Raw genomic sequence first — 12,598 nt, 5'->3', positions numbered from 1 at the left:
GGGTCCTGGAGGTGGGCCCCTATGATGGGATTAGTGTTCTTGTAAGCAGAGAGAGATCAAAGCTCACTTTTTCTCTGCCATGCAAGGACACAGAGAGAAGGCAGCTGTCTACAAGCCAGGAAGAAAGTCCGTACCAGGAACTGAATCATCTGGCACCTTGACCTTGGACTTCCAGCATCCACAACTGCGAGAAATAAATGTCACAGTTTAAGCCACCTGGTCAATGGTATTTTGTTATGGCAGCCCCAGTAGCCTAAGACACCAGCCAGTCTATCCAGGAGGATTTAGTGAGCCCCACCTATGAGCCTTGGCTTGTGCTTCCTTTTGTCCTAATCTATAATATTATGCCCAACATGTGTTCATCACAAGTGGTATGAAAGAAATAAAGCTAAAGCAGAACCATAAACTACAAAGCATTAACAGTTTTGCTTTTAAGCACAAGTCCTAGGCTGTGTACCAGACGCCGGTCTAAAAGAATCATCACACAGGGTTATTATATTCAATTTCTCTCAAAACTCTTTTTAATTGCATTTGGTTGCAGTCTAATTTCTTTTAAGTCTTGTCTAGTCTTTCATGGGCCAGACCTGTGACCTTATGATAATCAATTTAGTTTATGTTGTGTTTCTGTTGGTGTCACATGAAACTGGAAGGCAGAGAGAGGTGGCAACACCTGGCCCAGCAGCCTCCAGGCACTGCATCTCATCACCATGCCCTCAGATGGCCCTCAGCAACCGCCAAAGGGGAGGAAGAGCTGGCGCACAGGAAGCAGACGCACCTTCCCAGGCCTGGGCCAGGGGCACACACATCACCAGAGGCACCTGAATTCAACTCTGGGCTCTGAGTTCAGGCAAGAAACCTCTTCGGACTTTGGTTCTGACCTAAATTCCAGAGGTTCTCACCCAGTAGGGATGAGGGAAGGAGCCGCAATGAGGCTTGGTCAATTGTTCATTCAATATTTCCTGATTAACTCCTAGGTAATGACCCTGAGCCAGATGTGAGTGTACACAGGGAGTTACATGCAACCAAGTTGGGTCTATACCTGGGAATGAGTCTTCTGGCCAAACAAATCCTCATCATTTACTCTACGGTCACTGTTATTTGTGAAATTTTTCATTATCATTAACATCCAAACAGCACTGATAGGCACTTTAAAGATTTTTCTGTTACTAATCAATTATATAATTAGTTATTACTAGTACTATTGGTTATTATTAATACCTAATGTCATTAATCATAAAAGCAATCAAAGATTTTATTGACTGATATTAATTGCTAATAACTACTTAGTAAAATAATTCATAACCCAAAAAATTGTACAGTACTCATTAAACTGGTTTCTAAAGCATTCTCTGGGTGGTGGGTGAGTTACTCCCCTGGTTATCCTATTTTATTTTAATATGTTTTTATTGATTTGAGAGAGAGAGAAGGAGGGGGGGGAGGGAGAGAGCGAGAAACATTGATGTAAAAGAGAAACATCGATTGGCTGCTTCCTGCCCACTCCCTACTGGGGATCGAACCCACAACCTGTGCAGTGTCCCTACCTGGAATCAAACCAGTGACATTTTGGTGCTTGGCGCAGTGCTCAACCAACTGAGCCACACCAGCCAGAGCACCCTTGGTTATTTTAAAACATAGGTCAGTTTTGATGGAAATCAATGGTTCTTAGTTTTCTAGGAGGACACCATCCCCATTAAAGGAAGTCACCAATTTAAAATTGTGGCGCTAGCTATGAAGCCCAGAAAATGTACATGCTTGCATAATTTTGCACATAATTCAGGGGATGAGGAGAAGGGTCAGATTAAGCACTGTCTGGTCCAAGTCACTGTCTGATCCAAGTCTAAAACTTTTCTTGGCTGAGGGAAATAAATAAAACTCAGTTTCACCTTCTGTTTTCATTCAATTCCCTTCTTAAGAGCCTGCTCTAAGTAGATTCACTTAAGTTTTTCTTTTTTGACAACAGATGCAATGAACTAAAATAAAACAGGTGTTGTTATCAATTTGACTTTTTTATTTTTCTTCCAAAATGTATTTTCTCCATAAAATTCTTCCAACAGCCAATATTTTCACCAGTGTCTAGCATGTACTCAATACACGGCAGATGTTTATTGAATATTCACGTGAATAAGTGAGTGAATGAATAAATGAATGAACAAATGAACATTTCAAAGGATTTGTCCTCTCCCGAGAAATAATTATATGTTCACATGTGTGTTATTCAAATGGATTAAATTGTTCTATTTCTGAGATTTTGGTGGGAAAGGGGATTATCTCCAAATTTGGAAAACCACAGTTTGGAATGCCTGAGAATTTTCTACTTGATTTGGAACCTTAGGAATCAATCAAGGTATATTCAACAATTAATACCTCCTTCAAGATAGAATAATGAAATTATTTTCCTATAGGGCAGCAGTTCTCAACCTGTGGGTCGCAACCCCTTTGGCGGTCGAACGACCCTTTCACAGGGGTCGCCTAAGACCATCCTGCATATCATATATTTACATTACGATTCATAACAGTAGCAACATTACAGTTATGAAGTAGCAACGAAAATAATTTTATGGTTGGGTCACAACATGAGGAACTGTATTTAAAGGGCCAGAAGGTTGAGAACCACTGATATAGGGTCAATGGCTCACAGGAGGGAAAATCAATTGTGGGCCACACAGAAATATAATGGAAAAATTAAGAATCACATAAAAGCTTGAAAACTTGACTGCTATTGATAATAGTAAAAAAGGGGAGGGATTACGATTTAGCACACACTACATGCCAGGCACTGTGCTGCAAGACACTTTATATGTATGTCCTCATTCCGTCCTCTGCGTGTCCATTTCACAAAGAAGGAAACCGGTTCCAGGAGGTTAAAGTATTTCTCAAGGTCACATAACTTATAATTTCAAATGCAGGACTTAGACCCAGGTGTTTTGGGGTTTTGTTGGGTGTTTTTTTTCCTTCTTTCTTTATGCAGCCCTGTCTCATGCAGTACAATGCAAAATGATACAATAGGAAGCTTGTGATAAGGCATAAAAAGAGCTTTGTAAACTGTAACATGCAGCTGAAATGCAAGTTCCTGTTATCAAGTTATTATATATTATAAAAGAAATAATGTTCTATGGGAAACAGCACACAAAATAGAACACCTGTGCAAACCCGAACTGGTAAAAATGGGTATTTGACAAGGATCGAAAATCAATTCGAAGCTACGTAAATAACTCGGCACTCATGGCCTTATCTTTGTTCTGATAAGTTGTTAAAGTGCACACTTTTTAGAAAACAGAAAATATAGGGTGAAGAAAAGTTTCCGTGGGGTTGTCTACATCTCTGGGTCTTTAAAGAGATCTATCTTTAAAAATAAAATCAACCATTGGATTCTGTGCCACACACAAACATTACCTGGCCACCCACTGTTCAATCAACACATTCAGAAAAGAAATGAGACAACAGCAGCATTTCCTGAAAATGTGGTTCCAAAGAAGTCAAAAACATGACTATCACAGGCCTTTCTTTTTAGGGACCCTTGGGATGGGCTGGGTGGCATCAAATGGGGGGTCAGATTCTAGTGCTCAGACCAGAGTCCCATCCAAAGACTAAAGAGCATGTTCGGGACAGGTGGTACACAGAGGGCAGGGTGCCCGGCCATGAGTTATAGAGTCTTCAGGGCAGTGGTTCTCAACCTTATGGCCCTTTAAAACAGTTCCTCATGTTGTGACCCCCAACCATAAAATTATTTTCGTTGCTACTTCATAACTGTAATTTTGCTACTGTTATGAATCGTAATGTAAATATCTGATATGCAGGATGGTCTTAGGCGACCCCTGTGAAAGGGTCATTCGACTGCCAAAGGGGTCGCCACCCACAGGTTGAGAACCGCTGCTTTAGGGGGTGACAGTGCAAGGGGGAGCTCAGCATCAAACTGGGAATCTTGAGACATACAGGGTGGTGTCACCATCGGGATGTGGGGATCAGATCTCACCCCCGGTTCCAAACCCTACTCTGCTCTCAAACACAGTGCGCCCGGCAACTGAGCTCCCTGTTATTGTGGGCAGAGAGGAGCCGCTGCAAAGCCAGCCCGCCAGCAGCCCGCCAAGAGTGGACTCTGCCTTGTCAGTTCCCCCTTCCTGCTGAATCATTGTTCCAATCTCTGGGCCCAATTAGTCTGGCTCTGGACAGCCACTCAAATCAATAAGAGTCACTGGCCGTGCATCTAGAAGTAGAGTTGCCCCAGCTACTAAAGGGACAATATCAGGTGATAATGACAAAGCCGAAAAACACCCTTGGCTGCACCTCTCTCTTTTGTGCAAAGTCACCCACATCATCCGGTTCATCAAACACCATTTACTGAGAGCCGGCCTTCACTTCTCTGTCACCATTCAACAGTCTACCCCAGAGGCTGTCCCCTTCTCCCAAGAGGAGTGGCAGGTTCACAAGGGACACAAAACACAAGGGTGGCACATACTATTGAGTGCCAACACAAAAGCCATGTCCCACACCATCCTGGCTAACAGAACCTCAAATATGTGCATCTCTCATGTCCTTCAAGGAAGGCAGTCCTTTACCTGACAAGGTGAGTCATGATTGGTCAATAAGCAGTGGTCTTTCTCTCACCAAGACCGATTTAGGCTGGGGCACATGGCCGACTTCTGGCCAGTGAGAAATGAAGGGGATTCTACTGACGGGCTCCTATTTGATAAGGAATATGAGAAAAGAAACAGGACCTCTTCGGCATCCAGATGTCATCCACTTGTAATAGCAGAAACTGCTGTTTGGGGACCATGAGGGGCATTACCTTAGAAGGACAAGCCAGAATGGAAGAGTGGAAGACCAAAGGAACCTAGGTCCTTAAAAACCACAAAGCCCTAATCGGTTTGGCTCAGCGGACAGAGCATCGGCCTGTGGACGAAAGGGTCCCAGGTTCCATTCCGGTCAAGGACATGTACCTCGGTTGCAGGCTCCTCCTCATTATGGGTCCTGGTCAGGGTGCATACAGGAGGCAACCAATCAATATGTTTCTCTCACATCAGTATTTCTGTGTTTCCCTCTCTCTTCCACTCTCTCTAAAAAACAATGGAAAAATATCCTCAGGTGAGGATTAAAAAACACACACAAAGTGCTAGATTAGTCAACACTGGAAATGTTGACATGACCACCAGAAGTCTTGAAATGTGAGATAATATTGGTTACTATATTTACCCCACTTTTAGTCGAATTTTCTGATACCTTGGCCAACAACATCCTAATGATACAACCAGTAGTCCCCACTCCTCACTCTAAAAAGCCTAACTCCTGTAGAACTTACAGCAGATTTGCATTTGGACTTATAAACTCACTGGAGGCCCAATGCACAACATTTGTGCACTGGAGGGTGTAGGGGTGTCCCTCAGCCTGGCCTGCACCCTCTCGCAGTCTGGAACCCCTTGGGGGATGTCTGCAAGCCGGCAATCAGAAATCCCTCTCTCAGTCTGGGGCTCTCACAGTCCAGGACCCCTTGCTCCTTACCGTCCACCTGCATCGGAGGTGGGAGAGGTTCCTGCCACCACCACTGTACTCGCCAGCCATGAGCCCAGCTTCCAGCTGGGCTGCACTCCCCCTGTGGGAGCACACTGACCACCAGGGGGCAGATCCTGCATTGCACATCTACCCCCTGGTGGTCAGTGCACGTCATAGCGACAGGTCATTATGCCATTCAGTCGATTTGCATGTTAGCCTTTTATTATATAGGATTTCTTAAACTGCAAATATCCAGAGGTTAACTCTATTAGTCACTCTCTCCTTAGTATGAATTACTTTGATTAGATAGTCTTCCTTTCAAGGCCATGCTGTGATCAATCACTGGGTCAGAGAAGAGAGATGAACAATAGTGGGCAGTGGGAGGGAAGGAAAGGGCTCACAACACCTGAACCTGTCGTGAGAGGAAGCACCAGAAGGCTGTGCAGAACAATGTGGCTAAGGTGGCCCTAATACCCCTTAGAAATCGTTCTTCTCCTGCCAAGCATCCCTGAGAACCATTCTGGGCTTGTCGTTCCTAAAACCAAGGCCCCACTTTAGGTCTAGAGACTCAGAAAAAAATACACGAATTTCAAATATAAAATAAAATGAGCTTTCCAGTCAGGCTCTTCTTAGCTTTACAGCAGAGCAGGGTGACCCAGGTAGAGTATTTCCACCAGAGATGTGTCCGGTGAGAAGGCAGTGCCACCTGGTACTGTTGGGAATGCTGATGGCCCTCAGAGGAGGTGACCTCAGGCCTCGGTTCCAGCCTCTCTGCTGAAGGCTGTGAGTACTGGACTCTGATCTGCCTGTGATCCCAGCCCCAGCATGGCCTCAGCCGTGTGAAGGAGCCACTTTGTATTCTGCACATGGCCATTAGGCTGCTCTTCCCGAGAAAAGCATCTGATGCTTATCTCCAAAAGATGCCAAATCTTTATCTCTGCTATTATTGTGATTGACCCTACGGCCACCATTACTTAGGGAGCCAGTGAGGCTCTGAGCAGAGAAAACAGTGTCAGCTGTCCTCCTGACAACATGGCTGGCCAGAGGCTGGTTCCCACCTGACGCAGGAGCAGCTGCTGGGTCTCAGGATGGCCGGGGATCCTCCAAGACTCCTGGTCCCTCCCAGCAATGGCCATTCCATAGCCACTGACAGGTGTTCCAGAAAACCTAGGTTTCCAGAGGCGATTCCCAGGGCCACTCGGCAATCCTGCTCTCTTCCAATGTACACAGCAACTATTTCAAACCTTCGCCCCTACTGGAGCCTCCAAAGCCACCTCCTACCCCCTTTCTCAGCAGATGGTCTTGCCTCCTACCTCAGAGAAAAAATAGAGGCTATCAGGCTGGTACAACTTAGCTGCCCACCTTCCCCCATCTTCCCCTCTGCCCCACACACCTGTCTTTACCCAGCCCGACCACTTTTCTCCAGCCTCCAAACAAAGGCTGCTGGTTTCACCTGCACCCTTGCAGCCCGTCCCCCGAGTCTCCTGCTGGACCAGACCTATGAGTGATCTGCTCTCCTGAACCTTCAATTCCTCTCTCTGCTGCTGCCAGCCCCACGGCTGCCTGGCCGACCTCTAATCCTGGCTCTGCACTGACCTCCATTCTCACTCCCCCAACACCTATGGCACAACGTGAGAAGAGTAATCTACGTTAACTTGCCCCATTCCCTGGGCCTCAATCCTCCTTCACCCACTCACCCCACTCTCCTTGCTCTTCCCAAGCACTCCAAAACACCAAATCTACTATGCCCTTCTTAGAGAGCCACTCATTCATCTCCCCTTTGATGACAGTGGGTAATTCTGGCAGGCTATATTTTCCAAAATGGCTGCAACGATATCTCCCACTCTAATGCTCTAGCTCAGTGGTTCTCAACCTTCTGGCCCTTTAAATACAGTTCCTCATGTTGTGACCCAACCATAAAATTATTTTCATTGCTACTTCATAACTGTAATGTTGCTACTGTTATGAATCGTAATGTAAATATATGATATGCAGGATGGTCTTAGGCGACCCCTGTGAAAGGGTCGTTCGACCGCCAAAGGGGTCGCAACCCACAGGTTGAGAACTGCTGCTCTAGAGCCACGCCAAGCCCCATCCAGAAGTAAGTCTATTTCCCACCCCTTTCTCAAAGGGGGCCTCCGTGACTCCTGCTGTTACCAATAGAGTGAGGAGGAAGCAGCCTGCATGACGGCCAAGGCGAGGTCATAAAACTAGGATGGACTTTCAGCCTTATTCTCTCAGGCAGCACTTCACTCACTCCGAGAACCCGGCGGCCATGCTGTGGGGAAGCCCAAGCCACTGTGGAGAGATGACCTGGAGAGGACCTGTGGCCGTGGCCCATAGCCCTGGCTGAGCCCCCCGCTGACAGCCAGCACCCATTTGCCAACCACATGAGTGGGCCACCTTGAAGTGGGTCCTCCAGTTCCCGTCAAGCCACCCAGCTGGCACCACATGCTCTCCCGTCATTTTTATATCCCTTGGCTGGCCACATGCTCTCTTTCATTATAATTTAACAAATTAAGATGTAATGTTTCCACCCCCAAGGAAATCACCTCTAGTTCATCTCATTTCTATGCCATCCTCCTAAAGTCCCATTGGCCCCAGTGGCTGTTCAGTGTTCTGAGACCACCCACATGCCATTCCCAGGAACAAATCAGAATGAACTGACCAATCCAGCCCTATGTGACCAATCACATAGTCACAGCACTGTCATGCTACCTCCTCTCTGCCACTGCTGCTCAAAGGGCCATTCCTACCCACCAGCCTGGAGCCAGTTTCCCTGGTACTGCCTGGATCGCAGAATGAGGAAGAAGGCAGGTGAAAGGGAAGGTTCTCACCTCCATCAGGAGAATGTCCTTCGAGCTCTGCACCTGCACCTTAGGGTGCTGGACCTTCACAGCCACCGTCCGCCCGTCATGCAGCACTGCCTTATGGACCTGGGCCAGGGAGGCAGCCCCCATAGGGGTGTCATCAAAGCTCACAAACAAATCATGGATCTGTCAAGAGTAGAGAGAGGATGGAACCATTAAGATGACTGAATTCAGTGAGAGGGGCCAGGAGGACAGGCCAGAGCTGTGCTGCCTGATGCCCCCACCACAGATTTTCTGCTCTGTCAGCTGTATGCCAGCCTAGCTTCTGCTGCCAGAGATTCACACCAGGCATATGGAGGGAGGGAGACAGAAAACACACTGGAGAATACGGTCTCACACATATGCAAAGGTTCCCTGAGCACTTGCATTTAAGGCCAAAGAAGTGCTATCTAGAACAGCGGTCGCAACCAGTGGTCCATGAAGTCCGGAAAGTTGGCAACTGCTGATCTAGAATGTTCCGAAATGTGCATAATCCACCCATTTAATTACCTACCACGGTGCCTCCAAGGCTCTCACATAGGGATATAATCAAAAGTTAACAGAATCTGGGCCCAGGGCAGCCCAAGACAGGGGTCAGATGGAAGATTTCCCACCACGCCAACCTGGAGAGTTCAAGGAACCCTGGCTGGAGACTGCACACCCCACAACCACCTCGTATTCCTACTGAGCAGCAGCCTCAACATGGGTCCCCAAGCCCATTCTCAGCCCAGACACCTGGCAGAGATCCCAGGGTTGCAGGCCCGAGCCTTGCACTTGGTCTCCACCTGCAGTGCCACCCAAAGGTCGCCTTGGGCGGATCCCCTGCCCTTTCTGTGCCTCACTTTCTCTATGAAATGGAACATATACCCTTATTCTTCCATCTTCTCTTCCTATCTGCCTTCCCTCTTTTCTGATTAGAAATGCCATACCGCCCAGCCGGCGTGACTCAGTGGTTGAGCATCAACTCATGAACTTGGAGGTCACGGTTCTATTCCCAGTCAGGGTTCATGCCTGGATTATGGGCTTGATCCCCAGTAGGGGGCTTACAGGAGGCAGCCGATCAATGATTCTCTCTCACTGATGTTTCTATCTCTCTCTTCCTCTCCCTTCCTCTCCCTGAAATCAATAAACACATTTTTTAAAAAAGAAAAGAAAAAGAAATGCCATACCAATTTTCCTGAAGGAAAAAGTCTTTCTGACTTGAGTGGTCACACCTACATGATCCAGATATAAATATCCTACCAGATGGGAAGGAGGTCCCTAAAAACCTTTTGCAAGATCAGCCAAGGCTGAAATACTCATCCCCTCTGTTTCTTGAAGTCCCTAGGTAGCCTCACAATGCCGGAAAGTTAAGACATTCACACACACAGCTATCCAAATGTGTATGTGGATAGTCACACACCTCCCCTCCTTCTCACACATCCAGGTTGGCAGACTGTGCCCCCACCTCCCTCTGTCCCCTTCTGCAGCAAACACCCAGCCCCTCAGCACCTCTCCCCTCCTTGGACTTCAGAAGTTAGATGACCCACAGCCACCATCCCATCCCGTTTGCTAGGCTGCACCATCACTTTGCTAATCTTGTCTCATAAATCACTCCCTCCAGCCCTGTCATCATCTTTTAGCTTTCACTAAACTCCATCCCATTTATCAACATCCTGTGGAGGCCAAAGGTCCAGGCAAATTGGGAGGGGCCTACACTTCACTGTCACGAGATGGTATGGATTAGCTTCCCTGCCCCCTCCTTCCTCATTGGGTTTTAATCTGTACCCCTCCCAGTGCCCACTTCCCTTTTCTGCCCCAACCATGCACCCATCTTTTTCCCTCCTTTGTGAGTTCTCGGCTCCCTGAGGGCCATATTCTTCCCACATCATCCACCCCCAGAATCACCTTGAATCTCTCTGCACAAGACCCTTTATCCTGGACCTTGGATTAAAACAATGCAAGGACCACCATCCATATATACCTCATTAGAATATCAGCTCCCAGTGGGCAGAGACTTTTGTCTATTTTGTTCAATTCCCTGCACCTAGAATGGGGCTGGAACTAATCGGTGACAAAGATTTGTTGAAGGACTGAATCCACTATTCTCTCCATTGGAGAAGAACTGGATGAACTCTTTCCTCCCTTTGAAAAGGCTGGGTCTTCCAGATCCCACACTCCTACTAATCCAAAGGCCTCAAATGGAAAAGCACATGTCAAGTGTAAGGTTTACCTAGGTGGACTCTACCTGTTACTCCAAGGTGAGCCTGGCCAATCAGAACCCTGAATACTCTGGACAACGATGATTGGTTCTGAGATAGACACATGACCCAACTGGTCCAATCAGACTCAACCGTTTTACTTTTGTTTGAACTGTAGGAGAAGGGATTCTTTGTTTCTGCTAAAATTAAACTTGAAGCCTAGAGATGCCTAGGGTCATACAGTAGCAACAAAGAGGAAAGCAAAGCCAAGAGACAGAAAGAGTAAATCCTAATCACAATGGTTGAGCCCCTTGATCTAGCCATGCCTGAATGTCCACCCTATAATACCTTTTTTTTTTTTTTGGCTTAATTCAGTTTGAGTTGTTTTCTGTCACACACAGCAGAATGGGCTCTGACTGATACAGTGTGTTCTCAGCCTCAGCTGGGATGAATTGAAGAAACACAGGCATGGTGCCAGGCATCCCCAAGAGGCTCAGTAAGTGTGAGTTCCCTCCTCTCTCCATTCTCTTGCTGGGACAGGGATCCAGGAATAGAAGAGGAGAACTTCAGCAACGTTCCCAGCCGATACATAATGAGATCACCATTAGTTCCTTTGGGAACTCTCTGGAGTTCCTGAAGGAGCACCAAGAACACTTTCAGGAGCAGAGCTGTGAACGAGGACCCTCACCTCCCAGGCAGATGGAACAGCCCAATCTCCCCACTGCAAAGAGACTTGGGAGTGACCTGACCTCACTCCCTGGGAACACTGGCTCATTCGCTGAGACGGACAACCAGTCTTCAAATCAGTGTCATTGCAGGGACATTGCAGAGTCATTGCATCGCTAGGGCTGTGTGCAAAATCAGCTGCCAAGAGCACTCCAAGGGGAGGTGGAGAAAGGAAAGGGCTGAAGCAAGCATCCCAATCTCCAGGGTAAGAGGAAGCCTGGTCCACCCTATCCAGAGGGGATGGGAAGGGGCCTCCCATAATTCCCTGCTCCCACCAGGGGATGGAAGGGGTCCTGAGATACCACCCAAACCCAACTGTCAACTCAGCACCGTGAACAAGGCCCAGCTCTGAGGACTTGTCCAAATTCCCAACCTGACCAGTGGAAGCAAAGACAGGCATGGGAAGTGAGGGTGCACCACTCAGTTGGCACAGGGAGCCTGTCAGGCAGGTACCCCACCCCACCCCAGCCTGCCCACCACCTCCCAGTGCCCCTGCAGCCATCTATTCCCTCTATCAGAGAGCAAGCCACACACCCATACCCTCCTATGCTTACACACACACACACACACACACACACACAATAACTGATTGCTAGTGGATGTTCCTAGCTGGCTTATAATAAAGGTAATTAAAGATTGGTGCTACAGCCTATAATTAAATATGAATAAAGTATCTCTAAATGGAACCTTGATTCAAAGTGTTCAGTGGAAGTACTTTAAGCTGATAGATAGGAAGGAAAAACAGACCCTGTCCTGAAAGCAGAATTACACCCCCACGCAGCTGAAACAAATACAACCCCCCTCCAATCAGGCCTGGTCCCCCAGCCCTTTCAGCAGAAAACCATTAGCAGAAACAAACTGCGGCATGGGCAGCAATTAGATTCAAGATGGGCCTCGGCTGCCTCCAGTCAGTGCAGAAACCTCTCTCCCCTTCTAAGGCTTTCTCGCCGCCCCCCCCCGCCCCCCCCGCCCCCCCCCCACCAAACACACACACACACACACACACACACACACACACACACCTTTTTTTCTTTTCCTCTGGGTCTGGCGGGAAAATCCATTAAGAAAAACAACTGCCTTTTAAAAAGACCAGTTATGGGGTTTTTAAATACTGTCGGCCCCTGATTCAAATATATCGATGTTCTTTGGCTAAAAACGGAAAAAAATTTCTCTAGGTTTGTATGGCTGTTTTTTTTAAGGGGTGGGGGGGGGGAGGCTTAGGGGTGGTTTTTTTTTTTTTAAAAGACAGAAAAAGATGGGGAGGGGGAGGGAACAAATTTGTCATCTCTCTGAGACACATAAGACTGGGGCTCAAGGGACCGACATTAGGCGGCGCCCTCTACCCGGGGGCCCGGG

The 12,598-nt window shown here is 47.4% G+C and overlaps 1 protein-coding gene across 4 annotated transcripts in view; it reads right to left on the bottom strand.

The window, feature by feature from the left end:
• The window catches only part of ADCK1 (aarF domain containing kinase 1), a 108,618-nt gene that overhangs the window by 33,853 nt on the left and 62,167 nt on the right, over window positions 1-12,598 (bottom strand). For 3 of the 4 annotated variants that reach the window (XM_006086962.3, XM_023752493.1, XM_023752492.1), the window contains exon 5: window positions 8,325-8,483. The exons of the other annotated variant lie outside the window; for it this stretch is intronic. In XM_006086962.3, the coding sequence (XP_006087024.1) occupies window positions 8,325-8,483 (159 nt within the window). The remainder of the gene's footprint in view (window positions 1-8,324; window positions 8,484-12,598) is intronic. 4 annotated transcript variants of the gene reach the window in all.

The sequence above is a fragment of the Myotis lucifugus genome, unplaced genomic scaffold (genome assembly GCF_000147115.1).
Source record: "Myotis lucifugus unplaced genomic scaffold, Myoluc2.0 scaffold_34, whole genome shotgun sequence".
Lineage (NCBI taxonomy): Eukaryota > Metazoa > Chordata > Mammalia > Chiroptera > Vespertilionidae > Myotis > Myotis lucifugus.
Note: the sequence above shows the minus strand (reverse complement) of the source record. Positions and strands in the feature narration are given on the sequence as shown.